Here is a 12,642-nt window from a genome sequence, read left to right on the forward strand (position 1 = left end):
GGATCTGAGATAGGAGTGCTAATCCTAGAGAAAGTTTGAGCATCCTTTGCTCTTCCATATCAGGACTGACAAGGCAGAGGCTGGTAACCTACAAACTGTCTTTTGGAGGCCTCAAACTAGCAAATTGTTTTTGTCAAGGGTTACTGAAAGTGTGGTGGGCTGGGACAATTTTTATTGGTTCCATGAATAGACAAAAGGGAGGAACTGGAAAATTTCTAGTTATTCTGCATAGTTAAATGTCAAAAATACAAATTACAGAAGTGGAGTATAGGGGGATAAACTTCACAGCTTTGTACCCTTTAGCTTGTTCTGTACAGGACCATGAAAGAAACACATCATAGAATCTTATTCAAGATCTGTTGCCAAAGCACCAGCTGCAAAAAGTTTCATTAAAAATCTTGGAAACAGGTTTAACTTCTAGATTCACTTTGATTTTCAAAATTTTCACATGAACCCGGCCCCAGCTCTGAAGGAAGAAAAAAATATTTCATGGGTCTTTTGCTGCACAGGCATGGCTGAAGATAATGCTGTGTGTCTCTTTCTATTAACTGTATTTCTCCAGCCATACTGCAGAACTATAAAAAGACATGTTCTGTGAAAACTTACAAAGACCTATTTTCACCAAAAAAAAAACAAAGTAAGAGAATAATATTGTCAAGTTCTTTAAAAACCACAGGTAGATTCATTTAAATCTAAAGAACTTTTACTAGGTAAATTAGTATTGATTAGATACAGATAACATCAAAAGATTCCAGAAACTAGTATGTTATATATAATCATTAAAGGAATTTAATGAAAAACAGAACTTTCCTAGAACTTGGACATTTTCTTCCTTTTTTAAAGATGTATTTGGTCCAAGTTAAAAAGGAGAGAGAGAAAAGAAATGGACAAACTACATTTTCCCAGACCTCTGCAGTGCTGAAGGAAATAGGAAAGAACCTGAAGAATTAACCAGCACTTTCATGGACATTACCAGGTTTTTCAACCTCAAGCCACCGGAAGCATCCATCTAGGAGCTACAGATTATGCAGTTTCCCTGTTCATGGGCTGGCAAGAGAAGAGTTGCAGTGCTTCATCCAATCTGCTATGTAAGGTAACCAAACTCAAGATACCCTGAATAAAGTGCCCTAGGTGAGAGAAGCCTAATATTTTGTAAAAAAGCAAGTTTGTTATTAGCAGTTTTCAGGCCTTCATTTCATTTTTTTCTAAGCAGAAGTATGTATTTATTTCAGGAAAGCTTGTAATTGTTTTTTTTTCATTAAGGGTTTCCTGATGTACATTCATAATATATGCTTTCTGCATTTCCAGACTGTATATTTATACATGCAGACACTTATGCATAAACAGGTTTAAGATGAGATATATTGCATGTGTCACAAGGAAGAAAAAAAGTAAAATATATAAGGAAAAAAAGTTAATTTTGCACATACAATCAGAGCTGTTTCTGAAGCTACTGCTAAAGTACAGAATATAAACTGTAGAATTCCATGCACAAGAGAGCAGTGTAAAGAGTTCAGGGGAGTTCTGAAATTTACTGTTCTTCTCAGCCAGCTTGAATGTTATTAGTACCTACCTGTTACCTACATTCTGCTGCAAATGCTAGATGTTTCCTGTTTCTGCCAGTGGTCAAAAACAGAAATCGCAGAATTATAGAATCATAGAATGATCCTTGCCAGGGAATTATCTGTGTGTCTTCATAACAACTTGCATGAAATAATTTCAATTTTCCGCAAAAGTATCCAGCAAATTATTCTGATACTGACTGTGCTATTTGTTCCCCCACAAACACCTTGCTTCTAAACACTCTGTAGTATTTTTAGCATCTACATCTATTGTACTGCCTAATGTTTGACAACTTGCAAATTTCTATTAAAACTATTTAATGTTTGTATTTCAAGTATGCCAAGAACCTCATCATGCTGGAGAACCAGTCTAGCCATTGCAGGCACCCTGACAGACACGGGGATATTGACCATAACAATTTAAAATTACAAATTAAAGATATAAACAGGAAAGAATCATACTTTAGCAAAATAATTACGTATTACTGCATTTCCCTTTGTACATAGCTTGCATCAGTCACAGGCTCATTCCTCTTATGTGCCTTTCACACTGTCAGCATCAGTCAGCCTTCTCCTAGGCATTGCTCAAAATCTGCTTTGCAAGAAGGATTCAACAGCTGCAGTAATTGCAAACTGAAGAGCCTGAAAGACCCCCTACGCCTTTAAAAAAAAATGAACAGTATGGAGAAACTCAGTAATGGATTGGAAATATACAGTAATAAATAGGTGGGAAAGAAAAGCAGTAAGAGACTATGATGTTTGAATCTCTAATACCACTATGTTTTAATTAAATTATCCACCACCTTTGAACTTTTCTTCTACTTCTCCCCTGGCCACCAGACTTCAGTGCGATGTGTACAGTTCTGATCTTTACAGCTTGGTGTCATCAGCAAACTCGCTAAGGGTGCACTCAATTCCACAGTCCACCTTGCTGTCCGTGTTAAACAGCACCAGTCCCAGTAATGACCCCTAAGGAACATCACTTATCAGTGCTCTCCATTTGGACATCAAGCCATTAACCACTACTCTTTCAGTGTGATCACCCAGCCAATTCCTTGTCCCCTGAGTGGTCCATCCACCAAATCCATAGTCTTCCAAATTTGAGACCAGGATGTCATATATGATAGTGCCAAATGCTTTGCACAAACCCAGGTAAATGATGTCAGTTGCTCTTCCCTTCTGAGGCACATGGCTGAGACATATCCTGAACAATCCACTGTGCCTCTTGCAGATGACCTGAATTCCAAAACTGGATGGAAAGATTCAGAATTACAAAAGGAATCTGTATTGCTGGGAAGTTGCAGCCTCACATGTAGGCAATTATCCTCGACAGGAAGAACTGGGACAGAGGATGTCAATGACACAAATATGCAGGAAATCTAGGATATTAAAACTCAGCTACACTTTGTTTGCTAATGTAGCTGAGCTATAAAATTCTCTGCAGACCCTCTCAAACTATCAGGATGGTTTTCTGTTGATGTAATTTAAATGAAATAAATGTTATTGGACCACAGATTATTTTTAAAATCTGTGTAATTGTGGATGACATTTGAATTACAGGTTAGGCTCGTTACACCCATTAGCATACAGATGGGAGTATTGTCATGTTCCAAGACAGTGCAGTTGTAAATCACAAATGCCTAAGTAGTGCTTAAGCCTGAGATATGGAGTTAAGACTTGTGAGGTAAGACTTGTTTCAAAAAAACTGGAACTTACTTAGGAAGGCAGGCAAGAGCTGAACCAGGAGATGGGTCATGAAAAACAGAGTATGATGACAAGAGTGAATGCATTAATGTCAGAAATATCAGAGGCAGAAGGAAAAAAAAACGTGGAGAACAGATTTCAAGAACTGATCAGAACAGGATGGCTGGAAACATTAGTTGGAACACCTATGAAAGACTGGAGAAGGTGGAAGACAGTAAGGAAAAAATCCAGAATGAGTGGGAGGAAAGAAAAACATTTGCTATTACTTTGTCAGGAATACACTAATACCTTCCTGCTGCAGAAATGCTTCTCTATCTCCAGGAGATAATCCCACAATTAAAAGGAGATTGCCCAATATTCACATTTGAACACAGTAAATTAATTAAAAACAATTTAATAAATAAAAATTAACTCTTAAAGGCATTCATTTACTAGGGTCAAATCCAGCCATCCTTTCTCAGACTGGAGTCTCACTATGGACACAAGTTATTAACCCCCTGAGAAGGAATGTAAGAATCATGCAGAAAGGGTCAGAGCTGCTCCAGGCGTTACTTACTCTCAGTTCAGTCATTTTCGGTGCATCAGCTGCTGCTTTGATTAAGGGAACTTGCAGCTTGAAGTGCCTGCTCTGCCAGGCAACCACAGTAACTGAAAGTAAGGGAAAAGCAGCACCCCTGAATGGACTTCAATTTGCCCATTACCAGTATCCCACCTTCACCTTTTCTATTCCTTGTTTCCTTTGAAAAGGCTGTACTACAGATGGAGGGGAGGCAGATGGCAAAGAATACATACTGTAATTGCTTCCCTTTAATACAGAATGGTTAATCCAGTCAATCTCCCTCCGAGTATCCTTTTATCAGCTAACAAATGGACTTAACCATTGGCGATGACAGAAAATCAATTTATTTGAAATTAATGCAAATTTATTATAAAAAATGCTTCTGCAACATTCCAAGCTTCTCCCATTTCCGTTGAAGAATTTAGTTACTTAGAACTATTGAACTATAGCAAGGATTGCTGTCTGATAGAACTGCACTGTGACAGAAAAGGGCCTGGAGCTGATCCTACAGTTTCTCCACGCTCTGGATAATTACATCACTCTACTCTTCAGTATAAAGCATCTCACTCTGTTGCTGAATAGCTATTGTAGCTGGTGATCAGACAAATGTACTGGATTTGGCTGGGAGAGACAGGATAGCATTCCTTCTCCCTCACCATTTGCTTACACGACCAGTAGCAGACAAAAAGCCCCTGGCTCTCTTAATCTCTGTGAGTCACACTCTAAGCAGAAATGAGCATAGGAATAAAGGAAGTCTTTAACTTCCTCATAATTGCCCCATATCATAAGCAAAGGTTGTGACAATCTAGCTGTAAGTAGTATGGATTAAAACATCTCAGTGAGTCAGCTGTTTGCAAATAGCTCTCCGCCTTCTTTTCAGCTACATCTCTATGACAGCTCCGCATCTACTTTGCATTCACATGAGTTCTACTGCGCATCCTCCATGCTAGCCTCTCCCACCCTCCCCCTTCTCCTCTCTTTTTTCCCCACCTCCCTTCCCTGCCCCCTGCCCCAGCACCAATTCTGCATGCCACTAAGCTCTGAGAAGCTTTCCTGCAATCACTCCCAGCATTCCTTTTTGATGTCCAGCATTTTTTGATAACATCAGTAGACACAACTTTGCTTTTGAAATTTTGATCATAGAATGGCACAGCCATTTTTTCCCCTATGATCTGTAGCTTGTGCAGAAGTTACAATTGTTGAAAATACACCTTTCAAATGTAATACGTTTATGCATTCAAAACAGTCTCACACTTTAGGCTTTTACAGATATTAAGTTAGAAGACTGATCAAATACTGTCAAAGCATGCAGCATCCTTTGCTATTTACAACAGCAGAAGTGTTCTAGTTTTGTTTTATGTCTCCTGCTCCTTTTTGTTATTGCTGTTTATGTTGAAGCTGTTGAAATTCCAGTTTAAGCAGGCCCAGTTGCTAAACATATTCTCTTGGTCGGTTCATTTTCTTGCAATATAGATACTTTCTTATTTCAGAAGGGTTGACTCACTTCTGACACAATGTTCTAAGATGAACACCCACACAGAGAAACATTTAGACTTTATTATATACGCTAGCACTCTCTTGACCTTAAAGCAGAATCTTACCTCCTTCAGTTGACCAAATGTCTTCAGCTTCTCCCATAGAAATCTAGTTATTCTAACACTGTGTTAAAAAATTATTTATTATTGACAGTGTATTAAAAGTCAATAAATATGTTCTAATTTAACTAAAGACAGGCTGAAAGTTTTATTTTAAAACTACCAATTAATAATCTATTTCATCACGCTTTTTGATAAAGAACAAGTTATGCTGAAATTTGTAAAGCTGTCTGTAGAAATACACTGGCTTGCCCATCCAGTTATGAAAACTCTATGAAGACCTTCTAAAACACAAATAATAAAGTTCAGTGTTTTATTATAAATATATTCCAGAAAGTCTTTTTCCATAGCTGATCAGTACTAACTAACCAATACTCCTATCCTGTACTAGAAGCGATTTTGTAAGGGGTGGGGATTGAACCAAATTACAGGCAGGGAGGGAGGGAGAGAGGGAAAAACATTGAGCTGCATTTTCAGAAGTATCAGATGGTAAGTCATGGGAGTTAAAGGAGTAAGATACCTAGAATATTCTAAACAGTTCAAGACATCAGAAAAATAGACATTTCAGGAAATGAGGAATTTTTAAATGAAGAAAGCATTTAAAAAATCAAACAAACAAACAAAAAATCAACAGAACTACCTAAAGGATCTGTCTACAAGGGACTAACAAATAGTATGCACAGACTGAAAGGACATAAATGCAGACATCCTCACTGAATAATGTGAGCAAGAGAAAAAGGAAGAAAGAGCTGACTGTTTATTGCAAAACACAGCTAAATGCAACTCCATAGGCTACCAACAGAGGAATGACTAGCAATACTGTGACTACCAATACTGTGCAAATCAGCCAGGGAAAAGGCAGGAGGACGAGTAGGAGTAAACATACTCGGCTGACTGAGAACATAAAGTACAAGCAGTGGAATAAAAATTTAGTAGAGGAAGTTTAAAATAGGTATTAAAAACATATTTTTAATTACAAGATCACTCACAAATGCTTTGTTTTTTTAAAAAACAGTGTGAGACATATTGTCAGAAAAAAAAAAAATATGGAAATGTTAATAATATCTTTTTATATCTGCAATTTGTATTCTTCCACACTAAGCTTCAGCTAGTTCATGATGAGTTAGTTCTACACTTGATGAAAAAAAAAAATGTTCATATATATCTGTAGGTTCATCTTCCATATTAGATCAGTCCAGTGACATCTGAAACCACTGAACCAAGATTTTGACTGTCATTCTTCCTAGAAACACAAAACCTCATTGAAAGCTATGTGATGCTTTCCCATGGAGTAAAAATAAAAGCCATATTTCACTTTTCTTTTTAAGGTAATTCATTTCACTGATGACATTTTTACTTATTAATTACGTGGTCTTTCGGTGGAATGACTGGCAGATGATGGATAACCTTCACAATGCAAATTCAAATTGACATACATGTAGGAAGGTGGAAGACTTCATGTCACCATCATGTGATTGATATGAAATCTTTGGCTGTACTCAACAACTGTAATGAGATACTTTTCCAAAGCCACTTTTGTTCAAATAATGTCACTGTCCCCCTATGAGCAGAAATTATTTAAACAGCCTGCTACCAAGGGGCTTAAAATAATTTCTTAGGGTTTAAATATTTTTTATTTTTAAAAAATTTTTAATTTAAAAAGAACAAGCAGTAGTAAGTATGTTATATACCCAGTTTAAAAAAAAGTAGTCACAGGTGGTGGTTATTACATTCACACAGCAAGATGTGGTAGGATGTAACATTAAAAATAATGAAGTTTATTTTGTAGATTAAAAAATTAAGGTCTGAAATGTTCAACATGTTTATTGAACTTTTAGAACTTAATTTCACAATATATGTGCTAGGACTTCTGTACTAAAATATGAAGATCCTTTGAATTAATAAAGATTAATATTTTGGATAAAAATGCATTATCTTAACTAAAACTGAAACAGCACTAGTCTTTCACCCAAATTTGACCAAATCTCATTTGGTCAGCTGATATTAATCTTTTTTATTTTGTGTTTTTTAAAAATGTTATGGACAACCTCATGCTTCACATAATTCCTCAGCAGGTCAGACAACAGCAATAGTGAAGCTTTATTAAGCACTCTGCATAACTTCAGTTCATTTAAACATCAGGCTGTTCATTTGATGTACATAGCAAACCGTGGCACCAATTTAGCATACTCCTGGCACTTTCCCCTGTGGCTGTACATACATATGCTGCTAACATATAGAGTAAAATTACGAAAACGAAAAAAAAAAAGTAAAAAAAAAAGTAACCACATACAAAGAATTTTTTTTTAATAGATTCTTGAGAATAAGCCAAAAAGAACAACTGCTCACAATAGCCAGGAGCTCACAGCCTGTGAGATTCAGGAAGCTCCATACCAAGCCTGGCCAGAGATGTCTGAGCTGCCTTCCCTCACCTGAGACAACAGGGAGGATTTGTGCAATTTTGTGTAAATTCAACTATGCTCATCCATTTGGTCTAACAACCAACCTCACTGGATTAGGAAACTGAGGCAGCAGAAGGGAGAAGCACACACAACAAGGCATTAGGGGCAATAAAGCAGAGGCAGCAGTCACAATGTCATCAGAGGGAAAGGCAGAAGATATCCACGGGAAAGGAAAAAATCTGGATCCAGACTGGTTTGGAGCACTTCTCAATTGAAGTCTGTTTGTACACAAGCTGAGAGTCCCTCAGGAAACAAGTATAACTGTGTCACCTGTTCTGGTAGGTGCAATGTTGTTACAGATGCACACTGGAACTTTTCTTTCCTATTACCACTCACCAAAGCACTTAAATAAAATGCTCTCTTTTGCTAGAAACAGGGGCATATTCAACAGCTTAAACAAAGTAGTTGCATTTTAGAAAGGAACATTCTGTTCTCACCTGTGCCTGTAAGGCACAGTCATTGGTATTTAATACTAGACATTTATGTTGCTCTATGAGCATCTGGAAGGCATAAGATGCCACAGCAGCACCCAAACTTCTCTATTTCAGTGGTGCTATTGGATACTAGGAGACATACATATGTATATATATAGGACAAAAAAAACACCACAAAGGCCAGAAAACAAACAAAATCAAGCCTAATCCAAATCTATGTATATATTATTAGCATACTACTTCATTGGTCTCCTGTAACACTATACAGTCAACATTTTAATAACACATTATCAAATCAAGTGCAGCCCCTGATACCAACTTCAGTGCAGGGGCTTACATTTTATGACTGAGTACATAATAAATAATAAGTAAACTTACATTTAAATGAAAGCTGAAGAAAAAAACCTAATTTTTAATAACTCTTTGTAAAATACACTCTGAAGAATTAATATATATTCTATTTTATTAGTATTCTATATTCTTATCTATGTGCAAGTCACACACAAATATTTATTTAAGCTACAGATATAAGAATAGGGTACAACTAACAAATATTTTATCATAGTTGCTGTCTGTGGAGAACGGTCCATCTTCTCTCCCCCCACATAAGACTGAACAAAATGCCTTTCAAGCCAGCAAAGGAAGAGTGGTGTGTTTTGCTGATTTAGCCAAGGACAGACTGGAACAGGCCCCTTGCTCTACCAGATAAGTCCATAGCAAGAAAAAAGCATAAGAGTTATGATAACCAGCAGGAAAATGGACAATAGGTCAAAGATGCCTGTGACAGAGTAAGTACCTGGCCAGTGCTAGCTGGCTAACTTGACAGTGGTACTCAATTCTCACAGTAATTTCTGATCTATAAAAGAGGGCAAGAACTGCAGGTCTGGGGCTCTCTGCCAGCCCGGGAGGAGACCCTGCTGCAGCACCAGAAGCTGCCTGGAATGCCAGCCTCACTGCTCGGAGGAGCCGAGAGGGAAGCGGGGGGCAGCCTGTGCCCGCTCCGTGGGGACCCTGTCTGCTCCATGGGGGTTCAAGCCTGCTCACCGAGGCCTGCCCGCTCCCAGAGGATTGCTGCCTGCCCAAGCCTAAACCAAACCAGACTGAAGTAGGAGCTTGCCCAGCCTGCGTTTGCCACCTGCCTCAGGACTAGAGCTGTGCTTGCCACAGCTGCTGCTTCTGGGAGCGGTCGCCCCGGTTACCGGGAAGCTGGCCCCCCACGAGCCTCCTGTACAGAAGGAGGGTAAACACACACACACACACACACACACACACACACACACACACACACACACACACACACACACACATTCTCTAACTTTCCTGCCAGGCTCAACTCCTACCCTTTTACTCCATTGATTCTACACCTCTCCCTCGGAGTGTGCATTTAATAGGGCCATAGTACCTTTGAATCACTTTTCTGATATACGCCTAGACAACCTCTCCTGAACCTTGATCCCTCAGTTTGTGTTGATCCTTAATTAAATTGATTAATTTGTAAACCAAACATTGGTCTCAGTAACAATTTGTGAGCGTGGTGGGAGGGTATTCTAATCTACCCTCTAAGACACAGTCCCGCAGCGGCCGTTCCTTTGTGAGAGGCGCGCCACGTGTGACCCTCAGGCTCATTCACAAACCCCTCCACACTAGGGGAGAAAAGTCACGGAAGCACCTGACAGCTGGTAGCCCCGATACTGGCCAGTGACACTATCCAACACAGCAAGCAGTATTTGAAAGGCTAACATAGCACATACGTACTTTGGAAGAATACTGATAACAAAAATAGAAACAAGGAAACAAAAACCTTCTACTCACACTTTTGCTCCTCCCATGTGGACTGGAAGTATTCCTGTTCATGTTGACTCTGTGACTCAATCAGAAGTGTGCAAATTTCAAAGAAGAGGTTTTATCTCTTGACCATCCAAATACCAGCTCTTATACTGCAAGGAAATTAATTTATTTCATTAGCAGCAAGATCATGTCAAATTGTACAATATCCAGGCATAAGTCTTCAGTGTACAAAAGTTGAAAACATTCTAAGATCCAGTAGAGCAGATGTTTCATGTATCACTTAATCCTACAATACATACAGTTACCCTAAACCATATAACAGCATGCTCATGGACACTTCATGCTTCCCAGTCAATAAAAAATGCATGACAAACCAAATAATTACAGAAGGTTGCAGTCTTCTGAGGCAGGGCTTTTTGCCACAGATAATTAACTAGATATCAGCAGTGCTGTTTGTAGTTATGAAATAAGCCTTACTTTTTTTTCTAGCCAGTTTCTCAACCTGAGCGGATTTGGGTAACTACACACCGGTCAGCCTCATCTGCATCGCTGGAAAGCTGATGGAACAGCTTATTCTTGAAGTCATCTCTAAGCACGTGGAAGAAAAGAAGGCTATTGGGAGTAGCCAGCATGTATTCACCAAGGGGAAATCGTGTCTGACTAATCTGATAGCCTTCTATGATGGTATGACTGAATGGATAGGTGAAGGGAGAGCAGTGGATGGTGTCTTCCTCAACTTCAGCAAGGCTTTTGACACTGTCTCTCATAACATCCTTGTGGATAAGCTCAGGAAGTGGGAGTTAGAATTGAGAACTGGCTAAACAATAGAGTCCAGAGTGTTGTGATCAATGGTGCAGAGTCCAGCTGGAAACCTGTGACTAGTAGTGTTCCCCAAGGGTCAGTACTCATCCCAGTCTTACTCAACATCTTCATTAATGACCTGGATGAGGGGATGGAATGTATCTTTAGCAAGTTTGCTGATGACACAGAGCTGGGAGGATTGGCTGATATACCTGAAGCCTGTGAAGCCATTCAGATCCAAACAGACTGGGCAAAGATGAACAAGAATGAGTGCAGACACACTTTTGTCCTTAGCTCTGTCAGCCAAAGATGAGGTAAAGTGTAACTTCCGACCAACAGAGATGTTGTAGTGAAGTCACCTAATACAGTCAATAATACCAGCAAAATCACAGGCATGGCTTGTTTCCCTCATGGGCAGGCACATCACTGATACAACTTGTATGGGTACAAGAAATATTTTCCTAGGTTAGTCACCATCCACACTTAACACAGTTTTGTTGGTGTAAAGTACTGGTTTAGAAAGACTTAATGTTTTGAGCCCCTCCAAAGCCCATCTCTGCCAAAACAGAAAATTAAATGTAAAATGACAGCATGATACTAAGAGGCAAGTATCTTCACACAGATAAACACATAAAGGTGTAGTTTCTTGTCTCCACAGGAGAAGATCATGACCTGTGACAGATTTAAAAGTCTTGTTTTTCTTTCTAAGAAACCCACTTACCTTAATGCATGAGCAAGTCTCCAGAACACTATTTGATCTTTTTGTTCTCTGAAGCTCTGCCACTTAATTCAGGTAAATAATATATAGGTGTTGATTATTTATGTATTTAATTATGTACAGGCAGCATCCACTAACCAAGAAACTAAGTCAGCTGTTGAGGAAATAGCTAGGGTGTTTTCCATACTTAAATATTATCTATAGAAATACTGTTGTTGACAGTTTTAGAGGAACAAAATAAGATAGTTGTCCTAGTTTTAGCCAGGATGAAGCCACTTTTAATTTTCATTATTTTTTTTTCCTTCAGTAAGCATTTCAGCTTGTACTGATAACAAACACTGGAATGTTTTTGTTACTGCCAGGACTCCAAGGTCGCACCTTTGCCAGCTCAGACACTACAGGGAGATCTGTGACCCCCCCCATAGGAGGCTGAGTTAGACAGACAGCAAAATTGGCCAGAGATATTCCATTCCATATCTCTACATAAGCTCAGAGGAAGGTCAGAGATCACAGGAGACAACTTTGTTCCTGCTGCTTCTTCCCTTCTCTTTCATCTGTGGCTGGCTTCCAGGGAAGACTCTGTCCGTCCATCACCATTGACCCCCAGGCTCGAGCTTTCCTGACCCTCATCACTCTCTTCTCTCCCCGGCAGCTCTGGAACTTTTTGGGACTGTTCACAGCTCAGGAGATGCTTGTGGGAGTTGCTGGGAGTGGGGGGAGGCTAGAGGCTTTTGCACATTCCTGAACACATTTGTATATAATTGTATATATTTTCTTTCATCATTGGTGTTTAATTAAAACTGTCTAGTTTAGTTTTCAGTCCTACCTGGGTGGGAGGGGGGGCAGGACCAAGAACATTGTTGTCAAGCCTGAGTCAAACTGTGACAATAATCTTTTTTGCAATTAGGGTTTGCAGAGTTTATACCTTCTTATGGTCCCATTGGATGCCCTTCAGAGTAACCAAGTCAGCCTTTGCCCCACAGTGATGGAGTTACAGTTGCATTGGTTTCACCAACCAC

The 12,642-nt window shown here is 39.1% G+C and overlaps 1 protein-coding gene across 7 annotated transcripts in view; it reads right to left on the minus strand.

Annotated features, from left to right (window-relative positions):
- The window catches only part of PDE4D (phosphodiesterase 4D), a 550,182-nt gene that overhangs the window by 461,028 nt on the left and 76,512 nt on the right, over positions 1 to 12,642 (minus strand). For 6 of the 7 annotated variants that reach the window (XM_051642406.1, XM_051642404.1, XM_051642405.1 and 3 more), the window contains one exon: positions 10,129 to 10,253. In XM_051642406.1, the coding sequence (XP_051498366.1) occupies positions 10,129 to 10,170 (42 nt within the window). In that variant the 5' untranslated portion in view covers positions 10,171 to 10,253. Of the gene's footprint in view, positions 1 to 3,822; positions 3,875 to 10,128; positions 10,254 to 12,642 lie in introns of those variants that run through there. The other variant, XM_051642410.1, reaches the window with a different exon arrangement.

This window comes from Apus apus, chromosome Z (assembly GCF_020740795.1).
Source record: "Apus apus isolate bApuApu2 chromosome Z, bApuApu2.pri.cur, whole genome shotgun sequence".
Classification (NCBI taxonomy): Eukaryota; Metazoa; Chordata; class Aves; order Apodiformes; family Apodidae; genus Apus; species Apus apus.